The sequence below is a fragment of the Anomaloglossus baeobatrachus genome, chromosome 1 (assembly GCF_048569485.1).
Source record: "Anomaloglossus baeobatrachus isolate aAnoBae1 chromosome 1, aAnoBae1.hap1, whole genome shotgun sequence".
Lineage (NCBI taxonomy): Eukaryota > Metazoa > Chordata > Amphibia > Anura > Aromobatidae > Anomaloglossus > Anomaloglossus baeobatrachus.
In genome coordinates, this window is record NC_134353.1 from 719,914,941 (window position 1) to 719,939,255 (window position 24,315).

A 24,315-nucleotide genomic window follows, 5' to 3' on the forward strand; every position below is an offset into this window, starting at 1 on the left:
CACTTCTTGTGTGTAGAAGATTTCACATGGCAAAACAAAAATGTCCATATATACAAAGTAAAAGCTTTACACTCATGCACTCCAGGCCAAGCATTTGACCTCTTAAAGGTGATGTTAATAAACATGTTGGTGTAATGATCGTGGGCACTTACTAATGTACAAGTACTGCAGGTTCTCTTTCTGCACTTGTTAGTAAAGTCTTCCTCACAGACTGCAGAACGCTCCTGTCCACAAATTGACCACTAGTGGAGGCGCTTTTGACCAGACAGGTCCATGAGCCTCTTCCAGCTGAAAAACTGATTTGCCATATGATACATATTTCAGTTGGAGCTTTGACATAAGTTTTAACTATACATCAAAGACTTTCCCGAAACAGATGCAAAACGTGTGACTGCAACCTGAGAACTAAGGCTGGGGCCACACTGTCATTAATGCAAGTGAATCGCATGACACTTGGCTCCCGCTCTGCCGGAGTGTAAGCCGAGTGTCATGCGATGGTCAAGCCACTGTGATGCGATCTTGCGATCGCAGCACAGCCGCGGAGGACAGGTCGGGCGCTGTGGAGGAGAGGGAGGGATTAATCTCCCAATCGCTACCATTATCAGTTGATGCGATTCTTGCACTGCCCTCGCATTACACCGGTGTAATGTGAGTGCAATGCGATGTTTCTCTCGCACCCATAGGACTTGTATGGGGGAGAGGGAAAACAAATCGGATTCCACCCGCAGCATCCTGCGATTGTTTTCTTGTTCCGGATACGGCTGAGAGAAGAAAAGAAAAAAAAAAAACGCTCTTGGGAGCGACCCCATAGAGTAATATTTGTCTGAGTTGAATGCAAATTTTTATCGCATTCCACTCAATCCGTTTTACTCGCCGGTTGTGCTCAGCCTAAGATGTCAGTCTGCACCTGAGCCCACTGTATATCGAGAAGGATTGTTATTTTTTATAATGAAAGATAGACTTTGATGAGGTTATTTCTTTGACCACTTCTTCTTACATCACTTTGAGGCATTTACTCCTCCTATTAGTCACCATTTCTTCTCTCAAACATATACATTAGAATACAAGATGTGACATAGCCAAATTGATGGCAAGTAAACCATTACATATGTTTCTTGGATAGTGTTGGATATAATTTTCATACCGTGATCGAGAACGCTTCCTGCTGTTTCCAGGGTTGTGCCCAACACGATAAGAACATGTGAAGTCCCTATCTCGGTCTTCCTCCCTTTTTCTTTCTGTAGCCTGAGGTGGTTTTCTGGGTGATCTTGAACGTGATCTAAAACCAACAATAAAATTGCATTTCAATGTAAGTGCAGCTTAAAAAGTGTACCTCCAAGTATAGAGGGACACTATTATAGTGCTGGGGTGAAAACACTGGGTATCCTAATATATTGGTTATCCTAATCCATTATGATAATTCATACTTTCAGCTGCTAAGTATCAGCATGGAGCGGCCTCGGTCTGTAGGGTCAGGCTGCTCGTAGGTGTGCATTAGAAGGCAGCAGGTCCTATGGTTTCCCAGGCTCCTGGGTCTGCTAGGGAAGCCAGCGCTATAGAACCACACTACAGTTTGCACTGCTGTCAGCCATACTGGACACATACATGAGCGTGGGATACTGCTGTCATAGTACAGTATGTACAGTGACCACTGTAGCCAGACACACATTGGTAAACTCTGTAGCAACTCTCAATTCTGGTCACAAGACCATCTGTCTGCAAGAGGATGGCTGAAGTCAGAAAGAACTAGGGGGAACCGCTTAAGTGATTTTATATTTAACTTTCTGGGTGTTTTTTTTTTTTTTAAAAAAAAAAAAAAAAAAACCCTCGTAGGACTGCAGTTAAGGAGACAGTTATTCTGAGTTTGTTTAATACTGTACTATGCAAATACAATAGGGTCAAAGAGGGTAAGCGACCAAAAGAAGGATAATAAGCAAAAATCATCAGTGCAGGTTCATACTGCTCACCTGAACGGCCACTGATATCAACCAAGGGTAAGAGAAAGAAAGTGGCATAATGCTCACGCTGGATGGTAAAATGCCCAAACATTAGAAAAGGCTCTCCGAACATCAGAGCAATTCTGTTTAAAAGCCAAGAGCAAATGCTGTACATTCTCCAAATGTTATATATACGGCAAGGTTCATTCACTTATCACACCATAAGGGCTGTGTAGGCGTATAAGTAATATCACCTCGCCTGGATGAAAAGCATTTTAGTAGCAGTCAAAAAATAGCAACACTAGACAGAAATAAAAAGGAAAAACGGGATACTCAAAGATTTTGCATACAGGACATTTGCGCCTCTATGGGAAACCCGAGAACCAAGAGAATTTCCACTTCGCTATATTCGTGTCAATATATAAAATAAACAACATACAAATATAAAGACCAAGTTTATAACCAAAGAGATGGTAATTATCAACCAATTCCTAATTCTAAACAATAGGGCAGCTTACAATATTTATCAAAACTGCCTTCACAAGGTTACAAAGCTATCTCAACAAAGACTGGGGGCCGCCGCGGAAGAGGCAAGATGAACTGCGAGGACTGGGGGCCGCAGCAGAAGAGGCAAGACGAACTGCGAGGACTGGGGGCCGCCGCGGAAGAGGCAAGATGAACTGCGAGGACTGGGGGCCGCAGCAGAAGAGGCAAGACGAACTGCGAGGACTGGGGGCCGCAGCGGAAGAGGCAAGATGAACTGCAAAGACTGGGGGCCGCAGCGGAAGAGGCAAGACGAACTGCAAAGACTGGGGGCCACCACAGAAGAGGCAAGCCGAACTACGAGGACTGGGGGCCGCCGCAGAAGAGGCAAGCCGAACTGCGAGGACTGGGGGCCGCCGCGGAAGAGGCAAGCCGAACTGCGAGGACTGGAGGCCGCCACGGAAGAGGCAAGCTGAACTGCGAGGACTGGGGGCAGCCACGGAAGAGGCAAGCCGAACTGCGAGGACTGGGGGCCGCCGCGGAAGAGGCAAGCCGAACTGCGAGGACTGGGGGCCGCCGCGGAACAGGCAAGCCGTACTGCGAGGACTGGGGGCCGCCACGGAAGAGGCAAGACAAACTGCGAGGACTGGGGGCCACCGTGGAAGAGGCAAGACAAACTGCGAGGGACACATTTTTAACCACAGCATTTAAAGAACAAGCCAATGTCAGGAGTGGTACCAGGTCCTCAGCCACCTGGCAGTACCCAAGTAATATGACCATAATGTGTCCCTGGCATTGTATCATGCGCACACGTGACAAAAGCCAATATTCATATACAGTCTGGTCTGTCAGATAAGCGGTGCCAACAGTGACATGAACGATAGTGGCAGGAGACATGAGGGATGTACCTGGAACGCCTCACTGTCCGGTACGCTGTAGGGAGAGAATGCTTCACTTTTGAATGAGATCGGGATTTGGATTCGTAATACATCTTTGGGGATCGAGATCTTGATCTGGACCGTTTCTTTCTTTTCTTCTTCTTTTTCTCCTTTTCGTCACGTGGATATTCCCGCATTGGAGACCTTGAAGTGACAGGGTACTCTGTTGTAGGCACAATGATGCCCTCTGGGAGGAAATCACAATTCATGGCGTCTACATCCTAAAATAGAAAAAAAAGGATCTGTTAGACCAAGTGATCATGAATAAAATATCAGGAGAGTTAAAGGAAATGTCTTCTGAGATGGAACAAACTAACATCTCTAAATCTGATCGGGTTCCTCCCGGCCTTCAGCATGGCGGGCTGTTATGGTGAAACACCCAAACTACAGGAAATCAATGTGAATGTTCAGGAGTGTCTGACAGGTCTGAACACTGAAACTAGCACTCAGGCTACATTTTATGGATGACCACTTTTTTTCTTAAGAGGCGCTGACAACAGACACAAGTAGGAGCATTCTCCCTGGAGTCTGGACAGAAGAAAATCTCTACCTACTCCATTCACTCTTCCACCACTTTCACCTACGTTTGTTGGTACCTTGCATATGAGAAAACCCTGGTGGGCATAAATCATTACCGGCTTATGTAACACCGCTCCGCATGTCTGGTATCAGCATTCTAGTAATAATATGTCACAGCGGTACTATCAATGGATAAAGGGGAAACGTGAAAATGTCATCCTATTTGAGATGTAAGTTTAGCCGAGTAATCCGTTTAAGAGATTACTAACACTATTCTTTTTCATCTTATTCCTTTCTGATGGAAAGGAAAATAGAAACGGCAACAAAAAAATAAATAAAAATGCAGAAATGATCCTCCTAGCCGGCAGTGAACATCAGCACCGCACAAAGTGGCGTCTTTCCGCTCTCATGAAAGGACGTGTTTATTAACATGCTTAGATAATTACCTTTCATTTTCTCTACAGTCTCATTTCCATACTACAACACTGCTTAAAATGAAGCTTTGCTGTCAAAACATTTTAGTATTCGACCTTAAAATTGCAAATTAGTCTAGCATTACCGCCTAAAAGCAACAATTATTAAATTGCTACGTACTGGAATTCAGAATTAAAGGAAACCAGTCAGCACATGGTTAAATATGGAAGGAGTGGTACGGCTGTATAGGCGCGTGTGCCCTAGTAATAATTATACCTTTTTGTAGAAGTTCAATGTGTCGGCCATGTGAAATCAAGTATACAAGCTGTATGCAAATTAGGCTGGGAGTGCACAAGGGGCGTGGCCGTGTACTTGGAGAAACACTCCCCCATAGCACTTCCAGCCTGATTTGCATATGGCTTCTACACTAGATTTCCCATGCATCTTATAAACCGGATATGGCTTACCGGACGGCGGTGGTGGAGTGAGGTCACAAGTGTCAGGGTTGGCGATACTGAGGGCTCGGAGGAGGGGGTGTCACTGCAGTGGAGAGACTCAGGAGGGTCACAGGTCGGAGGGTTGGCAATGCGACGGGCGCCATTGATCTGACAGCAGACTCTACTGAATCGCGTGGGGTTGAAGCGATGGACTAAGAAAATGGCCGCGGAGGCTGCGCCTGCACAGATTGACACGAAGGACTTCAAGAAAATTGCCGTGGACTATCTGTGCACGCGTCGCCTCTGCGGTCATTTTCTTCAAGTCGATCTGGTCAACCGCGGGCGATTCAATGAAGCCTGCCGGCAGATCAATGGCACCTGCCACTGCGACACCCCCGAGCCCGCAATATCGCCGACCCTGCATCAGTGACACCCCCTCCTCCGAGCCCGCACTATCGCCAACCCTGCCTCTTGTGACCCTCCTGGGCCGCTCCACCCTGGTGAGATATTATAAGATGCACTAGGATTGTAAGATGGAACCTCATTTTAATATTAAAAACTATTTTTTTCCCATTTTCCTCCTCTAAATTTGGGAAGCGTTTTATAATTCTATATAGTACAGAATAATTGCAAAAAAAAAAATTTGATCTACAAAGCGATGGCAAACCCTGCAGACAAGCTTACTGAGTGAATTAATGTTATCCGATTCTACAGGTGCAACAGCGATACATAGATGCTGTAGAAGGCAAGGGGTCGAAATTGTTCAATAAAACAAGTCACAAAAAGAAAATTTAACCAAAAATACAACATTATTCTGGAAGAATCCAAATGTTTTAATGCCAATTTAATAGAACAAGAATGGTTTTGAGATCAAGGACCGCCCCCCCCCCCAAAAAAAATAAAAGAGCAAGATATTCCAGTCTACAGAGGACCAATAAATGAGAAGACAGGTTTTCTGACCAAACTAACAACGCACAGCACGTAAAAAACGTCATATGATGTATTTTTTTATTACACTCTTATGTAGAGCCATCAGCAATTTACAGGCATTGTTTAATGAGAAAAAGGTAGGGTTCTTTTCCTATGCTTCCCAGTGTTCACGCTGTGGCTTATAATTGCAGCAGCCATGTACCACTGCTGTCTTTTTGCAGTTTACCTGCACAAATTACTTAAAGGGAATCTGTCACCAGGTTTTTGCCACCTAATCTTAGAGCAGTATAACGTAGAGACAGAAACCCTGATTCCAGAAATGTGTCACTTACTGGGCTGCTTAGTGTAGTTTTGATAAAATCACTGTTTAATCAGCAGTAGATTATCATCACAGGACTACTTGGTGTGCTGCCAGGTGTCCAGCATATTCATGAGCGCTGTACAACTGCTAGATCTGCAGCAGAGAAAACATTGATTTTATCAAAATGACAGAAAACAGCTCTGTAAGTGACATCGATGGAATCAGGGTCTCTGTCTCTAGATTATACTGCTCTCAGATGAGGAAGCGAAAACCTTGTGACAGATTTTCTTCAAAAGCCGTTTTCCCACAAACAAAAGGTAACTTTAAAGTTGATTTTAATCAATAGAACTTGGAATAATAAGTTCCACAATTGTGTGTGTTTAAAATAAATGTTCTTGTGCTGAGGTAATGTTATATATGTGCCCCTGCTATGTACTGTGTAATGGCTGTGTCTGACCGTAGAGGAACATGGTCTGATCACACCACAGCTACTGGATACAGGGCAGCAACAGAAAAAGACACTCGCCGCCCCCCCCCACCCCCACCCCCACCCCGATTCATTTACACATTGAGGAAAGTGACCTGCACTTTTATTAGGACAGTTAATTAAAGGGAACCTGTCATCAGAAATTTCGCCCAAAACCTAAAAGATTCCCCCTCTGCAGCTCCTGGGCTGCATTCTAGGAAGGTCCCTGTTATTATTGTGCCCCATGTGAGACCAAAATAAAGCCTTTATAAAGTTCTACCTTTTTGTATGCAGCTTCTGTAAATCCGTCACGGGGGCGGGCTCTCTGCCGTCCGTTATTCTGCCTCCTGGTCCTGTATGCCGCCCCCATCGCTCCTTTCCATATCTGATGCACCGCCCACTGCTCCAGCCATCCCCGCGCATGCCCAGTGCCAGTCTCACAGGACTGAGCAGTGTGACTGCTGGTGACGTGTGCGCAGGCAAGTGATTATGGATGGGACTGTGACTGTTATCAGCAAGTACCCGGCCATAATCTCGTGAGCGCGCAAACCTCTCCAGCGTCACACTGTGCTCAGTGTAGATGCTAGACTGTATGGGCTGCTTCCAGGAATGATGTCCCTTTGTCATGTGATAGGGGCGTGTTCGAAATACTATCACGTGACAAAGGGACGTCATCCCTGAAAGCAGCCCATACAGTCTAGCACTACCCTGAGCACAGTGTGTCTGACCGCTGGAGAGGTTTGCGCGCTCAAGAGATTATGGCCGGGTACTTGCTGATAACAGTCACAGCCCCGTCCATAATCACTTGCCTGCGCTCACGTCACCAGCGGTCAAACTGCTCAGTCCTGTGAGTTTGGCACTGGGCATGCGTGGGGATGGCTGGAGCAGTGGGCGGTGCATCAGCTATGGAAAGGAGCGATGGGGGCGGCATACAGGACCAGGAGGCAGAATAACGGACGGCAGAGAGCCCGCCCCCGTGACGGATTTACAGAAGCTGCATACAAAAAGGTAGAACTTTATAAAGGCTTTATTTTGGTCTCACATTGGGCACAATAATAACAGGGACCTTCCTAGAATGCAGCCCAGGAGCTGCAGAGGGGGAATCTTTTAGCTTTTGGGCGAAATTTCTGATGACAGGTTCCCTTTAAATGTGTGGTGGCAAAATCAGAAGGTTGCAGGTGGTTGTACCCTGACAGTTACTCTAATTCTTCCATGTTGGCGTTTACTCCTGTCTAGAAGCTCGATAATTCACTGGCCTACAAAATGTTACTTTTTGTGTTAAATGCATGAAACAGGCTGCTTGTTATGGCGATTTGTCCTCTGATTCTATAAACTTTCTAGCGGGCAGGGATTTTGAGTAACACGTTTATATATTTTTTTAATTTTTATTTTTAACAGAAATCTTGGCATTTTAGAAAAATGTGTTTAATTTTCTTGAATCTTTAGCTGCAGTTTGTTAGGTCCCTATCAAACTAATGCCTCTCATTGGGTTACGAACCCCCCTATAATTTATGAGCGGACAGGAACCTGCAAATGGAGAATTAAAATCGGCTGAGGCTGAAGATTACAGGGTCATGCCTCCTGATTGAGCCCTCCTGCTCTTCACCATCAGGAGATTTTAATTCTCCATTTGCAGGTTCCTGTCCACCCATAAATAGTAGTTTGGGGTTTTTTTTAACCCAAAAGAGGCATTAGTGTGATAGGGAACCAACACAAATGAGGTCGTCCTGCCGCTGGCTGTTGGCCTCACACAGAACTGGCCATTTTTGTGTGCTAAATATCTCAAGTTTTACATGTTTTTCATAGCAGTAATGCAGGTCTATATTCCCTTATCCATTGTTCCATATATCGCAGCACTGCAGAGTGCAACAGTCTCCTTTTCGTTACTATGCAAAACCGTCACCATCATGATACATCGCCATCGCTCCTCCTCAGCCCAAGTTTTATGTGGAGTGGCGGAAGGAAAACTTTTTCTGGAGCTACCTAGATTGATGAAGGACATTCTTTCTTCCAGGAGTCAAACGGTTTCTTGGGTGGCCACTGTTTTTGAGAATTGTCTTTTGCGGTCTCAGCTGTTCCATTTACAGAGAAAACAACAAAAAACTTTGTATAGCCAAGCTGCAACTCAAGCACCAAGGCTATTGCCTTCAGATCACCACAAATATTCCACTCGTAGTTTCCATAACATGTTTAACACCAAAAGGTGCATATTTTCATGTTTCTTTCAGACTTGCTGCATAAGGAAGAACAGATAGATTATCATTGCCATTATGGAGAAGTATCAATTTTAAACTGGATTTTGAAGAGTCTATAAAAAGCCTCCATTCTTGAGGTCTGCGCTCTTGTTTTATTCCATCTAGCATGGAGTTTGCATCACTGCAGTAAACTAGGTCCCCTTCCATTAAAAATAAGTGTTCAAGCTCCTGCTGCCGATGACGGAAACAACATATTTTGGTTCCCTACACCAGCAAGTGCCAGCCTTTAGCAATCATTTAGATTAACCTGGTTTAGTTTGTGAGGCTTCCCAGACTTATGGACTATAAAAACAAGGATGTTCTCAATCAGCTGCTTCTTCAATCAAATCAGCGTCTGAATCTTTTACCGGATCCAGGGTCTAAAATATTGGTGGGGTGGGGACTTGCAGCTCTGGGCTATGTAAAGCCATGTGCACACTAGAAATTGACTTTCTTAAGAAAAAAAACGGACCCTTAAAGAATCCCGCACCTGTGGTAAATAAACGCACCAAAACTGCAACGAAGTCTGGATGTGGTTTTGCCGCGGTTTTTCCGCAGGTTGGTCCCTGCGGGTTTTTACCATTATCAATGGCAAAAACCGCAGGTACCTGCGGAAAAGAAGTGGCATGCACATTAATTCCGCAGCATAAATTCCACGGGTAAATCTGCAGGTATAAAAAAAAAAACAAAAAACGCAGTGTGCACACAGCATTTTTTTTATACCCATAAGTTTTGCTGGGGAACAACTGCAGGAATGTTAGACACATTTTCTGCAGCAAATCCACAGTAAAATCTGCTGCGTACGCACATAGCCTAAAGGCTACTTTACACGCTGCGATATCGGTACCGATATTGCTAGCGTGGGTACCCGCCCCCATCTGTTGTGCGACACTGGCAAATCGCTGCCCATGCCGCACAACATCGCCCAGACATGTCACACATACTTACCTGCCCGGCGACGTCGCTGTGACCGGCGAACCGCCTCCTTTCTAAAGGGGCGGTTTGTTCAGCGTAACAGCGACGTCACAGCTGCGTCACTGAACCGCCGCCCAATAGAAGCGGAGGGGCGGAGATGAGCGGGATGAACATCCCGCCCACCTCCTTCCTTCAACATAGCGGCCGGGAGGCAGGTAAGGTGAGGTTCCTCGTTCCTGCGGTGTCACACGGAGCGATGTGTGCTGCCGCAGGAACGAGGAACAACCTCGTTACTGCTGCAGTAACGATTTTTGAGAATGGACCCCCATGTCACCGATGAGCGATTTTGCACATTTTTGCAACGATGCAAAATCGCTCATAGGTGTCACACGCAATGGCATCGCTAATGCGCCCGGATGTGCGTCACCAATTCCGTGACCCCAACGAGTTCGCATTAGCGATGTCGTAGCGTGTAAAGCCCCCTTAAGACAGACTTAATGAAGGAATGTTTGGATATTCCATTGAATTTCTTGTTTTACTTGTTACTCCAGCAATCTTTCTCACACACACAAATAGCAATCTGTAGAATAGCACATTTAAATTCTATTCTTGTGTCATACGACATTCTGGTAAACAGGTCGCAAAATTTTGTAAACCACAACAACTTTTGTCTACATCTACATATCCGAAATACGTGATTCGGGTGAAACCCTGACTGATCCATTCAATATAGGCTAAGTTCACACTTCCGTTGTTTTGCATTAGTCACATGCGTTGCTTGACGCATGAGACTGATGCGTTGTACAACGGATGACAACGGTGACAAAGAAAAGAATTTCTTTGTCGAACTCTGTTGTGTGCGGGGGGCGGAGTTCGGGGGGCGGAGCTGAGGACGTCAGTGCCGCAGTCTGCATGGCTGGGGACAGGTGAGTGAGAGTGTGTGTGTGTGTGTGTGTCTACATGCGTGTGTACATGCAGAGTGCGGGAGGGGGCGGAGCGGGAGGGGGCGAGCTGAGGACGTCAGTGCCGCGGGGACTGCAGGGCTGAGGACAAGTGTGTGAGTGTGTGTGTGAGTGTGTGTGTACACATGCGGAGTGCGGGAGGGGGCGGAGCCGAGTGGTACGGATCGCGCGGCTCAAAAAACGTTACAGGCTGCGTTGCTCCCGCCCGGCGGTCAGTTAAAAAAACGACTGACTGCGACGCAGCGGATGCAACGCAGCATCATCAGTCACAATCCGTCACTAATAGAAGCCTATGGGGAAAAACAGGATTCCTGCAAAATATTTTGCAGGATACCATAATTCCTCAAGGCTACGGATTGTGACTGATGCAAAACAACAGAAGTGTGAACTTAGCCAAAGAGTTTTGTCTCTGTTCAGTGGTATCCTGTTCAGAGGTGCACAAAACTATTGTTGACCCACGTTCGTGCACGCCTAAAAAAATTAAGCGTAAAAAGATGGACAACCCTGGTCCACAGGCCAGACGGGAGCTCAAATTCACACTCTGCCTCATTACAGTGAATTTTACATTGGGAATTTTGTCTGAATCACATTTTTATGAGATTTATATGTAAACCCGGATGTAAGCGCTCAGCGTAGAGCACAGGATAAATGTCAGCTGAGCTTTACTGCGATTTATGGCAGGCAGAATAAACAAATTAACAGCAGTTGAAGAATTGGATTTATTACTATTTTTCAAGTCATTCAACTTGCGGTATAAGTGATGAGGGGCTTTATTCCTCAGGTCAGTACAATTATAGCGATACCAGATTATATAGGTTTTTTTTAGGGTGGCTACTGCACTAAAATGCTATTTTACTAATTAAAGGGTTTTTTTTGTTGTTTTTGCACCATTGAAGTTTGAAGGCTATAGTTTTTTTTTTCTGTTGACAATCATGTGAAGGCTTGAGTTTTCTACGATGAGATGGAGCTTTTACTGGTACCATTTAGTGCCACAAAATGTTTTCATCACTTTCTATTCCGCTTTTTGAGAGTCAAAATCAAGAAAAAACAGCCATTCAGTAATTTTCTATTTTTTTTCTTAATGCAGTTTACCATGTAAAAATGATGAGGCCATTTTTTTTGTTAGGGTCAATATGAATACAGCTATACCACATTTGTATTGCTTTTTTTATATTTTGTCACTGTTACACAATAACTATTTTATAGAAAAAAAAATTGTTTTAGCATTGCAGTATTTTGAGAGCTATAGCTTTTTTATTTTTTTGCTGTGTGGTGTATGGTGGCTTATTTTTTGCTGGACAAATGACGTTTTCAGCAGTACCATTTTTATTTACATTGTTATGATTGCATTTTATTTCACTTTTTTCTCAATTGTATGATGAAAAGAGTTTTTGCTATATTTTTTTCTACGGTGTTCACTGAAAGGGTTAATTAGTGTAAGTCTATAGATCGGGTTGTTCAAGAGGCGACGATATCAAATATTTACTTTTTATTTTTGGGCAAAAACATTTATTGGTATAATACTTTTTTCCATTTTTTTGCTCTATTTTTTTCATTTATTTAAATTATTCTTAGAATTTTTTTTCACTTTTTTAATTAGTAACCCTGGGACTTTAATTAGTCTGATTGCTGGTATTAACCAATATTATTAGATTATACAATACTATGCAATAGATTATACCTGTCAATGTTTCACTGTCAGAATGCTTGTTCGAACATGCTGCTGGCAAGGTCTAACATGCTTGCTGTACCTAGGCAACGCGGACGTCGTCATTTGACCTTGGGTTACCATGGCAACAAGGGGGACCCCATACTCACATCGTGAGGGTCTCTATCATCAGGTTGGAGAGGGAGTGTACTCCCTCTTCCAGCCCCCTAAATGCTACGATCACTATTGATCAAGGCATTTAGAATGTTAAACAGCCAGGGGCTGTGCGGGGACCATCGCTGGTTGTGACAATTGGGGCTCGCTTATGCCAAACTCTCTGTGGCGATGCGTGCGTGTAAGTTTATGCCATCAGCTAACTGATTCCTGTGAAATAACGGACCCGTTGCATCCGTTGACAACACAAGAATAACGGATGTGTTAAAAAGATGCAGCAACGGACCCAGCGGATTAAACCCAACGCAAGTGTGAAACTAGCCTAATATGTTGCATAACATTGGTGAATGAAGTTGTGGTGCTATTAGAGCCATATTTAATATTTTGTGTGACTTCCATGAGTTTGAAGGACTGCATCCATGTGGTTCAACAATGATTCATACAATTTATTGATGAAGTCATGAGGAATAGCAAAGAATGGAGTCTTTCATGCCTCCCAGAGTTCATCTAGATTCTTTGGTTTTGTCTTCCAAGTTTCCTCTTTCATCCTACCCCAAACATGCTCAATGATGTTCATGTCTGGTGACTGGGCTGGCCAGTCCTGAGCACATACCTGCTTGTTGCGGACCATGACGATCGCAGCTCTATGCCTGGGGCCGGCTGTACTTTACTACAACTGAATAATTTGCGGTGCCGCGCAGAGAAGCGGTCTGCATTATACCAATGGCTACCACCGACCAATCAGATGCAAGGAGGTGACGTCCTACAGCGACGTCACTTCCTTTCATCTGATTGGCGGGCAGCAGCCATTGGTATAACGTAGACAGCTCCTCTGCGCGGCACCGCAAATGAGTCCCTTGTAGTAAAGTCCTGCCGATGCAGACTCCCTGCATAGGGCCGCGATTGTCAGGGGGTGGGCCTAGTGTTTGAAACCTCTGGCTAGCGTCATAAGTTGTGAACCCCTATCTGACCACGATGTACATTATATGAAAGGTTGTGAAGGGGTTAAAGTAAACGATACTGAAACTCACGAAGGACAGTTAGATAATTAATCTTTTTGGTATGTAACCCTTGAAACCCAATTGGATAATTCTGAATGCAGATTCAGAATCAGCAGTAAACACAAAAATGCTTTAACATACTCATTCAACAAAATCTTTGTTGATCAGTGACAACTGACAATCAAAGCAACATCCACCTAATTTACAGTAAGAGAGTCACTGGAGACCAAAACTCAAGACTATATAAGATCTGTTCATGGCTAACTAAAAAGTACAGAATTAAAATGTTATGGTAATAAGCAAGGGCTCAGTAGGACAGCGGGCATTTCCCTAAGCTCATAACTAAAAATGTGTTTAATTAAAAAGTCCAGCCTCAGGCCGATTTCACGGTGCGAGTGCGTACTGCAATGTACTGACTGACAGCAGGTCTCCTGACCAGAACTCAAGTCTCGTGGGCATACGAGGGTCTCACTTTTGGTGAGGAGACTAGTGACTAGCCAGCACATCACAGTAGCACTCAGACCATGAAACACAAATGTGTGAAACCAGTCTTACTCTACTTTTGTTATTACAAAAATAGATTATTTTATGATTAAGTATTTTATGGTCTTATTTTTTTTTTCCCAGAAGAGTGATTTGGAAGAAATATTTTGGCCCAACAGAGTGCATATTATTCCAGGAGGGAAAAGGACCACAGTTTCCAGATAAAACTATGAAGTCTAGAATAACAGTGCAATAAAATTAATGTAGGTAAATTAGCAGGGTAAAGAATAAAATATAACTTTTAATAATACTTTAAAAAAAGAGGGGAAATTCACAGACAACAAACACATCAGGTGATAATCCGATACTGGAAAAGGTTGTAGGACAACAGGTGGTCAACTGAACTGTATCGGAAAAACACCAAAAGCCTACTAACAATGTTAAACTACAGAGGCTGACAAAAAGCCCTCTTATGTAAGGCAAATAAATGGAAAGGTCTCACCGGTATCTCTTTTGTTCAAAATCCTGGTGATGAGCGGATCACAGAGGGGGAGCTACTTTATGCCTAGCTACCACAAACCGGTGAGACCTTTCCATTTATTTGCCTTACATAAGAGGGCTTTTTGTCAGCCTCTGCAGTTTAACATTGTTAGTAGGCTTTTGGTGTTTTTTCCGATACAGGTCAGTTGACCTTCTGTTGTCCTACAACCTTTTCCAGTATCGGATTATCACCTGATGTGTTTATTGTCTGTGAATTTCCCCCTTTTTTTTATTATTAAAAGTTATATTTTATTCTTTACCCTGCTAATTTACCTTCCTTTCCATTTGGGTAACTGCTTTTGCTATCAATAAAATTAATGGCAACAGGCAAAATATACTATTAATGGATTCTATGGAGCAGGTCGGAGCCATGAAAACAAAAAGGGCCACTGGCCTGAGGCATGCATTGTAAGCACTAATAAGTTCTTCACTGAGTTTCCCTATCTAAAGTGAATTTGTCTCCACATCTAAAGTGTTAATAAGGGTATATAGGTAACAGACTGCCAAAAAGAGAGTGATGTAGGTCTATGAAGCTTTATTATGGATAAATAATTTTTTTTATCACTTTCTGTAAATGAGTCCATCCATGGCTATGGGGAGGACTCTGCCTCATCACTTCATTATCACGTGTCGCCTCCCATCAGGGTCACTCTCTCCTTATGATGCCAAATGCTGGTCAGGAAATCTTGCCCCTCGCATTCCATCTTCTGTCGTTCTTCCTCAGTGCTCCGCTATACTATTGACATATGGTTCACGTTCCTTCTGCGCAGGTGTGGGCGAGTCAATGGTAATTGTGTACAGCAAAGTTTCTGCGTGCCGGAGAACACAGAGTGGAAGTGCCAGTGACTCGGCGGGACTTGCGCAGAAGGAATGTGAACCATATGCCAATAAGGCGGCGAATACTGAGGAGGAAAAACAGGAGACAGAATGTGCAGGTGCGAGTTTTCACAGGGACAGAGGGATGCTGATGGGAGGCAATACATATGTTAAACAGGTTGCCCAGTACTTTGACAACCCCTTTTCATTCCCCTTGTTCGCCCCCCATAAAAATAAATAAGCCTATACTCCAATTTGTCTAGCGTGTGTCTCCTCGCCTTCGGACATTTGAGCAGGATGAGAGCGCGGCGCTGACTTCCTGATGAAATATCCCAAGGCGGGGAGAAGGAAGCTGGCAGTAATGGATCACAGGGCTCAAATGTCATAAGGTCACATGGGCCCCGGGAACATGGCTTCAGACATTGCTGAAACAGCGGCCGCACTGGAGGCGAGTATAGGCTTATTTATTTTTACAGAGGCGAACAAGGAAAATGAGAAGGGGTTGTCCAAGTAGTGAACAATCTCTTTAATAAAGTGAAGAGGCAGAATGGAGCAGCGGGGAATAGCGCATGTTAAATCCTGCTGATCCACCCACACCTGTTAGCTGCACGTCAGCTGATCAGATCAGGAGATATGTCTCAAGAAACATGCGGGCTCACCACCCGCACTAAAGGGACAGACACGGATGTACTGGTACATCATAGGTTGTGAAAGGGTAATGTAGTTTTGATAATCTCCTGCTGGTAAAACAGTGATTTTATCACTATAGAACTAGTGAACCTGCTGCCAGGTAGACAAGCATATTCATGAGCTCTATAGAATTCCGAGATTCTATGGCCAAGCAGCTGCATTGTAAGCCTCACATGACCAAATGCAATCCTAGGCGTCGGACGGAGTGGACCATACAACGCTACTGGACTCTGGAATAGAGGAAACATTCTCTGGTGTGACGGATCATGCTTCCCTATGTGGCAGTCTGATTGTGGAGCTTGGTTTGGGCACATGCTAGGATACGGCTGAATAAATGTTGCCAACTGTAGAGTTTGGCAGAAAAGAAAGAGACAACCCCTTTGTAATTGTTTTTCATGATTGTGCGGCAGTGCACAAAAAGCCAATAAAGGCATGCTTGGGAAGAACTTGATTGACCCACACAAAGCCACAACCTCAACCTAACCAAGCACCTGTAGGATGACCTAGAACAGAGATACATAGCCAGGCCCTCTTGTGCACCATCAGTGTATCACAAATGCTCGCTTGGTTGACTGGTTACAGAGGCGGGGCCACTCCATTAGCGACTAGGGATTTAGAATGTCCATAATGTGCATATCAATCTTAAAGAGGTTGTCCACTATTCGGACAACTTCATCTCAATCCGAATGTTTCCCCTTTTTAAAGACGCTACTCTCTCTCTTTCTCTGATGTTTGCGATACGTCTGAAGGTGAGAAGAGTGAAGCAGCTGCAGTTTGGCTGTAAGGATCTTGTGACATCACATCAGTACATGATTCCGGGAGAGCGAGAGCTAACTCCACTGGGTCGGGACCGGCACTGGACAAGAGTGTAAGTTTTATTATTTTAAAATGGGACAAGATCTGGATTGAGAAAGGGTTGTCCAATCCTTTTATCAGGAGCATGCTTACTAAACAGGGCATTTTATACACCGGAAAATACAGTACTAAAAGCTGCAATCCTCTGACTTCACTTACTGTTCTGCAACTACCAACAGAACCTTACAAAACAAGAAAACTAAAAGCAATCAATCTACCCCAAAAGAGGTTGAATAAGAGAAATTGCAGGAATTAAAGTTAAAATATCCTTAGGTCACTTTTCGGAACAATTTAAATCCATGTCGCCAACAGGAACACAGATCTATAAAACCATGACGGCAATTTAAAAACAATATACAGTATGTGAATATATCTGACTGCATAAACACTGGGACCTCAAAGTCAAAACAGTTAAAACAGCGGTTTAAGTTGCTTTTCCCGTAAGAATTGGCTGGCTTTCCTCCTCATCCATCAGTTCTTTTTCAGGCTGCATACACAAAATCAATAGTAGGCAGAGTATGTTTTAGAGGGTTGTCGCAGGCGTTTCTAATTGCTTTTGTATCAATGATTCTGATGAGGCAGCCGAGGACACGAAAACTCTTTATGAACTTACTCACTTGCCAAAACCAAGCTAATTATTGTAAACCTGTTATAGTCTACACTAAAAGCCAATGTGAACAGGCTTTTGTTCCGGCGGAGAGCAATCTCAAGATTTATGTCTTTTTTTATTGTTGTGGTATATAAAAATGAAAATATTTTATTATGCATTTCAAAACTTTTGGAAATGTTACTCGTTAGGGACTTGTTTGGTAAAGTATATTTCTTCACAGGATTCAGAAAACAGCCACAAAGCCTTTGAGTGAGAAGTGTATTATGATGAACTAAGCAGAAACAGGGGAGGCAACAACTCTGGGAAAAATTACATATCAAGATCACAAAATACGGACCTCTGAGTTAAGGAAATGTGTCTGCCCAAATAAATTCTTCTTGGAAGGTAGAACATTATGCTTTTAACAATAGAAGTCCCAGAGAGGGGTCATTTAACATTTCTACCATTGGAACCCTATGGAGCTTGAAATTTCTGGGACTTCTAGTGTTAAGAGGGTTTTTACAGACTAGGAAGTCTCCTACCATGTTGTTCCGCACACCCCCTCCTGTGATTGACACCTAAAAGTCAATGCACAATATCTACTGAGAGCCTGGTGTGGGCGGGGGCAGATACCAGCTTTTCTACACTCAATTCTTAGATAAAGTCAGAACGGCTGCACACAGTGATGTAAGTTAAACAAGGTTAGCTTCAGAATCTCTTTGCCTAAGACAGGCTGGTCTCCGGTGTGAAGCAGCAAAAACTGCTGACAGGTTCTCTTTATGACCCTGTGCGCACAGGAAAATTCCGCAGGGTCTGAAAGATTACCGCACCCGCGGTAAAAAACCGTGACAAACCGCACCTGAAAGCCGCATGCGGTTTGCTGCGGTTTTACCGCGGTATTGCCGCATGCGGGTTGGTACATGTGCTTTAATGCATTCAATGCAATAAAGCACATTGAAGAAGAAAAAAAAAAAAGTAATTTCCTCCTGAGATAGATAGCAGACCGATAAATAGATAAATTAAATAGACAGATAGAAGAAGAGAAGAATGGATAGATAGAGTCCTTGTGAGAACACGCTGCATTTCTCCCGAGCAGTAATGTGTTGTTCACATTAATCGGCCGTGGGAAATGCCCTGTGGTTACCTCTGCTGTCTCGTTGCGAGGCTGCATTCAGCAGCGGGGGGGAATGGGGACGACATTAACCCTGCCCCTCCCCAGCCTGAGAATACCGGGCCGCCGCTGTGTGCTTACTTCGGCTGGATGGTAAAAATACGGCGGAGCCCACGTGGTTTTTTTTTCTAGATATGTCCGTTTGCTTTCTATGTATATTCTATATGTCTGTGTGTGAGTGCTATGTGTGTTCTATGTCTGTGATGTGTTTACTCTCTGCTCCGCTTCCTCTTCCTGCCATAATGACATCACTTCCCTGCAAACCGCAGGGCAGCGATGAACATTACCGCAGGTAAACCGCAAAATACTGCAGGGAATAACGCAGGAAAACGCAATGAACCGCACAGAATTTGCTGCCTGCATTATTCCCTGCGGGATTTCACGATTACATGGCAGTCAATCGAGTGAAATCCCGCAGCGTCGTGCGGAAAAGAAGTGACATGCAATTGTTTTTGCTGCGGGAATCCCGCAGCAAAACATGCAGTTGTCAAGATCCGCATAGTGCGCACAGCATTTTTTTTTCTCCATAGGTTTTGCTGGTGAATCACTGCAGAGATGTTATGATCATAACATGCAGCGAAACATGCAGCAAAACCGCAGGAAATCCGCGGCAAAAACCGAAAACCGGCAAGTGCGCACAGGGCCTAACTCACCCCTGCTCCCCAAGGGGTTTGTTTACATACATGGCAGCAGACACGTCACAAGTACAGTATGTGACCCTTGTGCTCAGTGTTTATTTTTAACACACGACTGCTGAGCCCAGTGATTGGCTGCAGTGGTTAAATGCTGTATTCGCAACATCAACGCTGCAGCCACATAAGAGTTTTGTGAGGGCAGCAGTGTTAGAGCGGCAGGAGGAAGTTAAGTTCACAATGTGACTTTTCAGAAGGGCAAACCTGCAAAATAAAAACAAAACTGGGGGAATACCTCTTCAATTTTAAAAGAATTGTACAGGATTACTAATCAATTAGAATAGGAAAACCAAAGATCTCTAATCTGCGGTGACCCTTACATCAGCCTTTAAAACAAACAAAAAAAAAAAGATACAAACAAAATATTATTTTCTCTCTAAGTTTTTTCCAAGTTCACAAATTGAGAAAGAAAATATGCTACAATTGTACAAAGTTCTCGCTCTTGCCAGGAGCTAATTGATGAGCAAATTGCACAACACAAACAGCACGGCGCTTCCTCTCAGCTGAATAAAAGACTACAGTCACAATGCATTCAGCAGTTCTTGTATTCAAGAAAGCTAAAGTAATTAGGAAGAAGAAAAGATCATGAACGCTGAGTACATGTTCTGGAAGACAGAAGAATAAAGGATAAGAAACCAATAATGAGTCAGCAGGAACAATTAAATATATTTAAACAATCTAAAAGCAGAGGAAGACTCTGTATGGAAGAACACATCAAGGGGAGAATGTCCCCAACAGAAAATCACCTTGTAGGTGTAACAAGCGACATTAAAAAGACAGAAGACAAAGCTGTGTGATGCATTACAGGGCTTAGACAGCATGGGCAGCGCTCACCCAGGAAACAGCTGTCAATTTGAGAGGAAGGCGGACACATCTGCTAAGCCACTGGGCATAATGGTTCACACCTAGCGCCTCAATAAGTACATGGAACCCAGTTATATTTAAATACATATACATACACATATATATATATATATAAACATATACACACACAGCTGTCTGTGGATGGATACCATGATTTGGGATAGGCAGTATCCTTGACTTGTTCCTTCCCGGTGAAAGAGCTGGCTAATTTCCTGCCAGCTATGTGTAATTATATATATATATATATATATATATTATATATATATATATATATATATATATATATATATATATATATATATATATATATATATATATATACACACATACACTTAGTCACTTAGATATTTCCTTATTTTTTAAAGAAAAGCAAGAAATACACTCTTCTATACATTGTTAATGTGGTAAATGACTATTCTATTCTGGTTTTTAATGCAATATCTATATAGGTCTATAGAGGCCCATTTCAAACAACTACCACTCCAGTGTTCTAATGGTGCATTGTGTTTGCTACCTGGGTTAGAAGGCTAATGGGTGTTTAGAAATCCCTTGAAAACCCTTGTGCAAGTATGTTAGCACAGCTGAAAACAGTTTTGCTGATTCGAAAAGCTATAAAACTGACCTTCCTTTGAGCTAGTTGAGACTCTGGAACATTAAATTTGTTGGTTCCATTAAACTCTCAAAATGTCCAGAAAAAGAGAACTTACTGGCATAGATCCGCCTCCGGCTCGGGGTGTACAATGCCAGGGAGGAGCTAACTCTTTTTATGTTCACTTAGTGTCAGCCTCCTAGTCACAGCAGCATACACCCATGGTCCTGTGTCCCCCAATGAAAGCGATGGAGAAAGAGAACTTTCATGTGAAACTCGACAGTCTATTCTTGTTCTTAGAAATGAAGGATATTCCATGTGAGAAATTTCAATTTCCTACATCTGTGTGTACTACTCCCTTCAGAGGAGAGCATACATAGACTCTAACCAGAGTAGAAAGAGAAGTGGGAGGTTTGAGAAATCGACGCCTCACAGGTCCTCAACTAGCAACTTCATTGAATAGTACCCGCAAAACGCCAGTGCCAACAGTGAAGAAGCGACTCCGGAGAGTGGCAAAGAAAAAGCCATATCTGAGACTGGCTAATAAAAGGAAAAGATTAATATGGGCAAAAGAACACAGACATTGGAAAAAAGTGTTATGGACATACGAATCGAAGATTGAGGTGTTTGGATCACACAAAAGAACATTTGTGAGATGCAGAACTACTGTAAAGATGTTGGAAGAGTGCATGATGCCATCTGTGAAGCATGGTGGAGGTAATGTGATTTTCTGGGGTTGTTTTGGTGCTGGTAAAGTGGGAGATTTGTACAATATAAAAGGGACTTTGAATAAAGAAGGCCATCACTCCATACTATACTCTGTAGACAGCGCTTGATTGGAGCAAATTTCATCCTACAACGGGACAATGACCCAAAGCACACCTCTAAATTATGCACAAACTAATTAGAATACCAGCTGCCTGCTTCTTCCCTATCTGTAATGGAGTGACCAGCCCAATCACCAGATCTCAACCCTATTGAGCGGTTGTGGGAGCCGCTTGACTGTATGGTACGCAAAAAATGCCCATCAAGCCAATCCAACTAGGGCGAGGGGCTTCTGGAAGCATGGAGTGAAATATCTCCAGATTACCTCAGCAAATTAACAGCTAGAATGGCAAAGGTCTGCAAAGCTGTAATTGCTGCAAAGGAGCATTCTGTGACGAAAGCAAAGTTTAAAGGAGAATATTATTTCAAGTAAAAAAATCATTATTTCTAACCTTGTCAATGTCTGCACTATATTTTCTATTCATTATGCAACTCATTTGATGAATAAAAGTATGATTTTCCATGGAAAAGAATACTGTCTGGGTGACCCTAAACTTTTGAACTGTAGTGTGTGTGTGTGTGTGTGTGTGTGTGTGTGTGTGTGTGTGTGTGTGTGTGTGTGTGTGTGTGTGTGCGCGTGTGTGTGCGTGTGTGTGTGTGCATAGAATATTATAAAGAAATCAAATTGAGAAAACAAATCCAGAAAATCACCTTGGCTGATTTGGAAAGATTTTATTTGCAAATTATGGTGGAGAGTAGGTATTTGGTCAATAACAAAAGTTCATCTCAGTATTTTGTTATATATCCTTTGTTGCCAAAGAAAACGTTTTCTGTAAGTCTTCATAAGGTTGGCCCATTCCTCCATGCAGATCTCCTCTAGAGCAGTGATGTTTTGGGCTTGTCGCTGGGTAACACGGACTTTCAACTCCCTTCAAAGGTTTTCTATTGGGTTGAGATCTGGAGACTCACTAGGCCACTCTAGGACCTTCATATGCTTCTTACGAAGCCACTCCTTTGTTGCCCTGGAAGTGTGCTTGGGATCATTATCCTGCTGAGAGACCCAGCCACGTTTCATCTTCAGAGAAACAGCCCCAAAGCAGGATGTTGACACCCTCATGCTTCACAGTAGGTATGGTATTCTTTGGATGCAACTCAGCATTTTGTCTCCTCCAAACATGACTAGTTGTGTTTTTACCAAACAGTTATACTTTGGTTTGATCAGACCATATGACATTCTCCCAATACTCTTCTGGATAATCCAACTGCTCTCTAGCAAACTTCAGACGGGCTCAGACATTTACTGGCTTAAGCAGGGGAACATGTCTGGCACTGTACGAGTACGAGTGTCTGAGTCCCTAGCGGCATAGTGTGTTACTGATGGTAGCCTTTGTTATGGTTGTCCCAGTTCTATGCAGGTCATTCACTAGGTCCCCCCATGTGGTTCTGGGATTTTTGCTCACCGTTCTGATCATTTTGAGCCCATGGGGTGAGATCTTGCGTGGAGCCCCAGATCGAGGGAGATTATCAGTGGTCTTGTATGTCTTCCATTTACTTATTATTGCTCTCACAGTTTATTTCATCACACCAAGCTGCTTGCCTATTCTAGATTCAATCTTCCCAGCCTGGCGCAGCGCCACAATTTTGTTTCTGGTGTCCTTCGGCAGCTCTTTGGTCTTCACCATAGTGGAGTTTGGAGTGTGACTGTGAGCTTGTGGACAGGTGTCTTTCATACTGATAAGTTCAAACAGGTGCCATTACTACAGGTAATGAGTGGAGGACAGAGGAGCATCTTAAAAAACAAGTTACAGGTCTGTGAGAGCCAGAAATCTTGCATGTTTTTAGGTTACTAAATACTTATTTTCCACCATAATTTGCAAAAGAAATCTTGACAAATCAGACAAGGGGATTTTCTGGGGTTTTTTTTTCCTCCATTTTGTCTCTCATAGTTGTTGTCTACCTATGATGTCAATTACAGGCCTCATCTTTTTAAGTGGGAGAACTTGCACAATTGGTGGCTGACTAAATATTTTTTTCGTGTGTGTGCGAGTGTATAATATATTATATACATACATATATATTCACTAAAACAGGAAGCAGGCAAATTTAAAAAAAGAAAAAGATATGGATACGTCCTTCATCAGGCCAACCTGCACACTTTATCATTCCATTTAGGCTGACTGTCTGTATTAAGCTATCTTGCTACAGAAAGTCTTCAGATGGCCCCAGCTAAGGGATGTGAATGGCTTTGGGACAATTATTTTCTCAAAATTAAATACATGCATAGTAATGTATTTGCACATCGATGTTTTATCATCAGTCCGAGTACAGATCGGAATGTATTCTGTCTGTGGTCTCCTAATCCAAACGAGACAGCCTCATATGGACAATCCGTGCACTACGGTTTGTACTCGGCCCGTGGGGCTCAAATGTATGAATGCGGCACAGTTGCAGAGCCAGACTACAGAGTGACTTTGTAGTCTGTTACCATGGAGACATGACTTTTTTTTTTTCTTTCTTATACAATGTGTATGTGATATTTATAACATCACATTGCAAAAAATTTTACATTTCTTTACAAGCTTGTGCAAGGCATTATAACAATTACCCCCTAGCACTTAGAAATCAGGTTGGTGCCATCATATGTTTAGCCAGTAAGGATAAGACAATTTCATTTTGCAATTAGAATACATCATTATCACCATCAGACTGCTGGGTCTAGAAGCGTTTGGGCTACAGCTTTGATTGGTGCTAATGAAATCATGAACATTATTAGCCGAGATTAATTAAATGGAATGAGCATGCACTCAGATTTCCATAAATGTGCATGCTTTTAATCTATTTACTGCATATGCTTGACATTTCCTAATACACCATAATAGCCGTATTAAACAGAAAGGTCTCT

General features: G+C 43.2%; 1 protein-coding gene across 3 annotated transcripts in view; it reads right to left on the reverse strand.

Annotated features, from left to right (window-relative positions):
• Positions 1 to 24,315, reverse strand: part of SFSWAP (splicing factor SWAP) — a 237,666-nt gene that overhangs the window by 35,154 nt on the left and 178,197 nt on the right. For all 3 annotated transcript variants that reach the window (XM_075322143.1, XM_075322151.1, XM_075322159.1), the window contains 2 exons: positions 3,329 to 3,579; positions 1,145 to 1,279 (listed from right to left, as the gene is read on the reverse strand). In XM_075322143.1, coding sequence (XP_075178258.1) covers positions 1,145 to 1,279; positions 3,329 to 3,579 — 386 coding nt within the window. The remainder of the gene's footprint in view (positions 1 to 1,144; positions 1,280 to 3,328; positions 3,580 to 24,315) is intronic.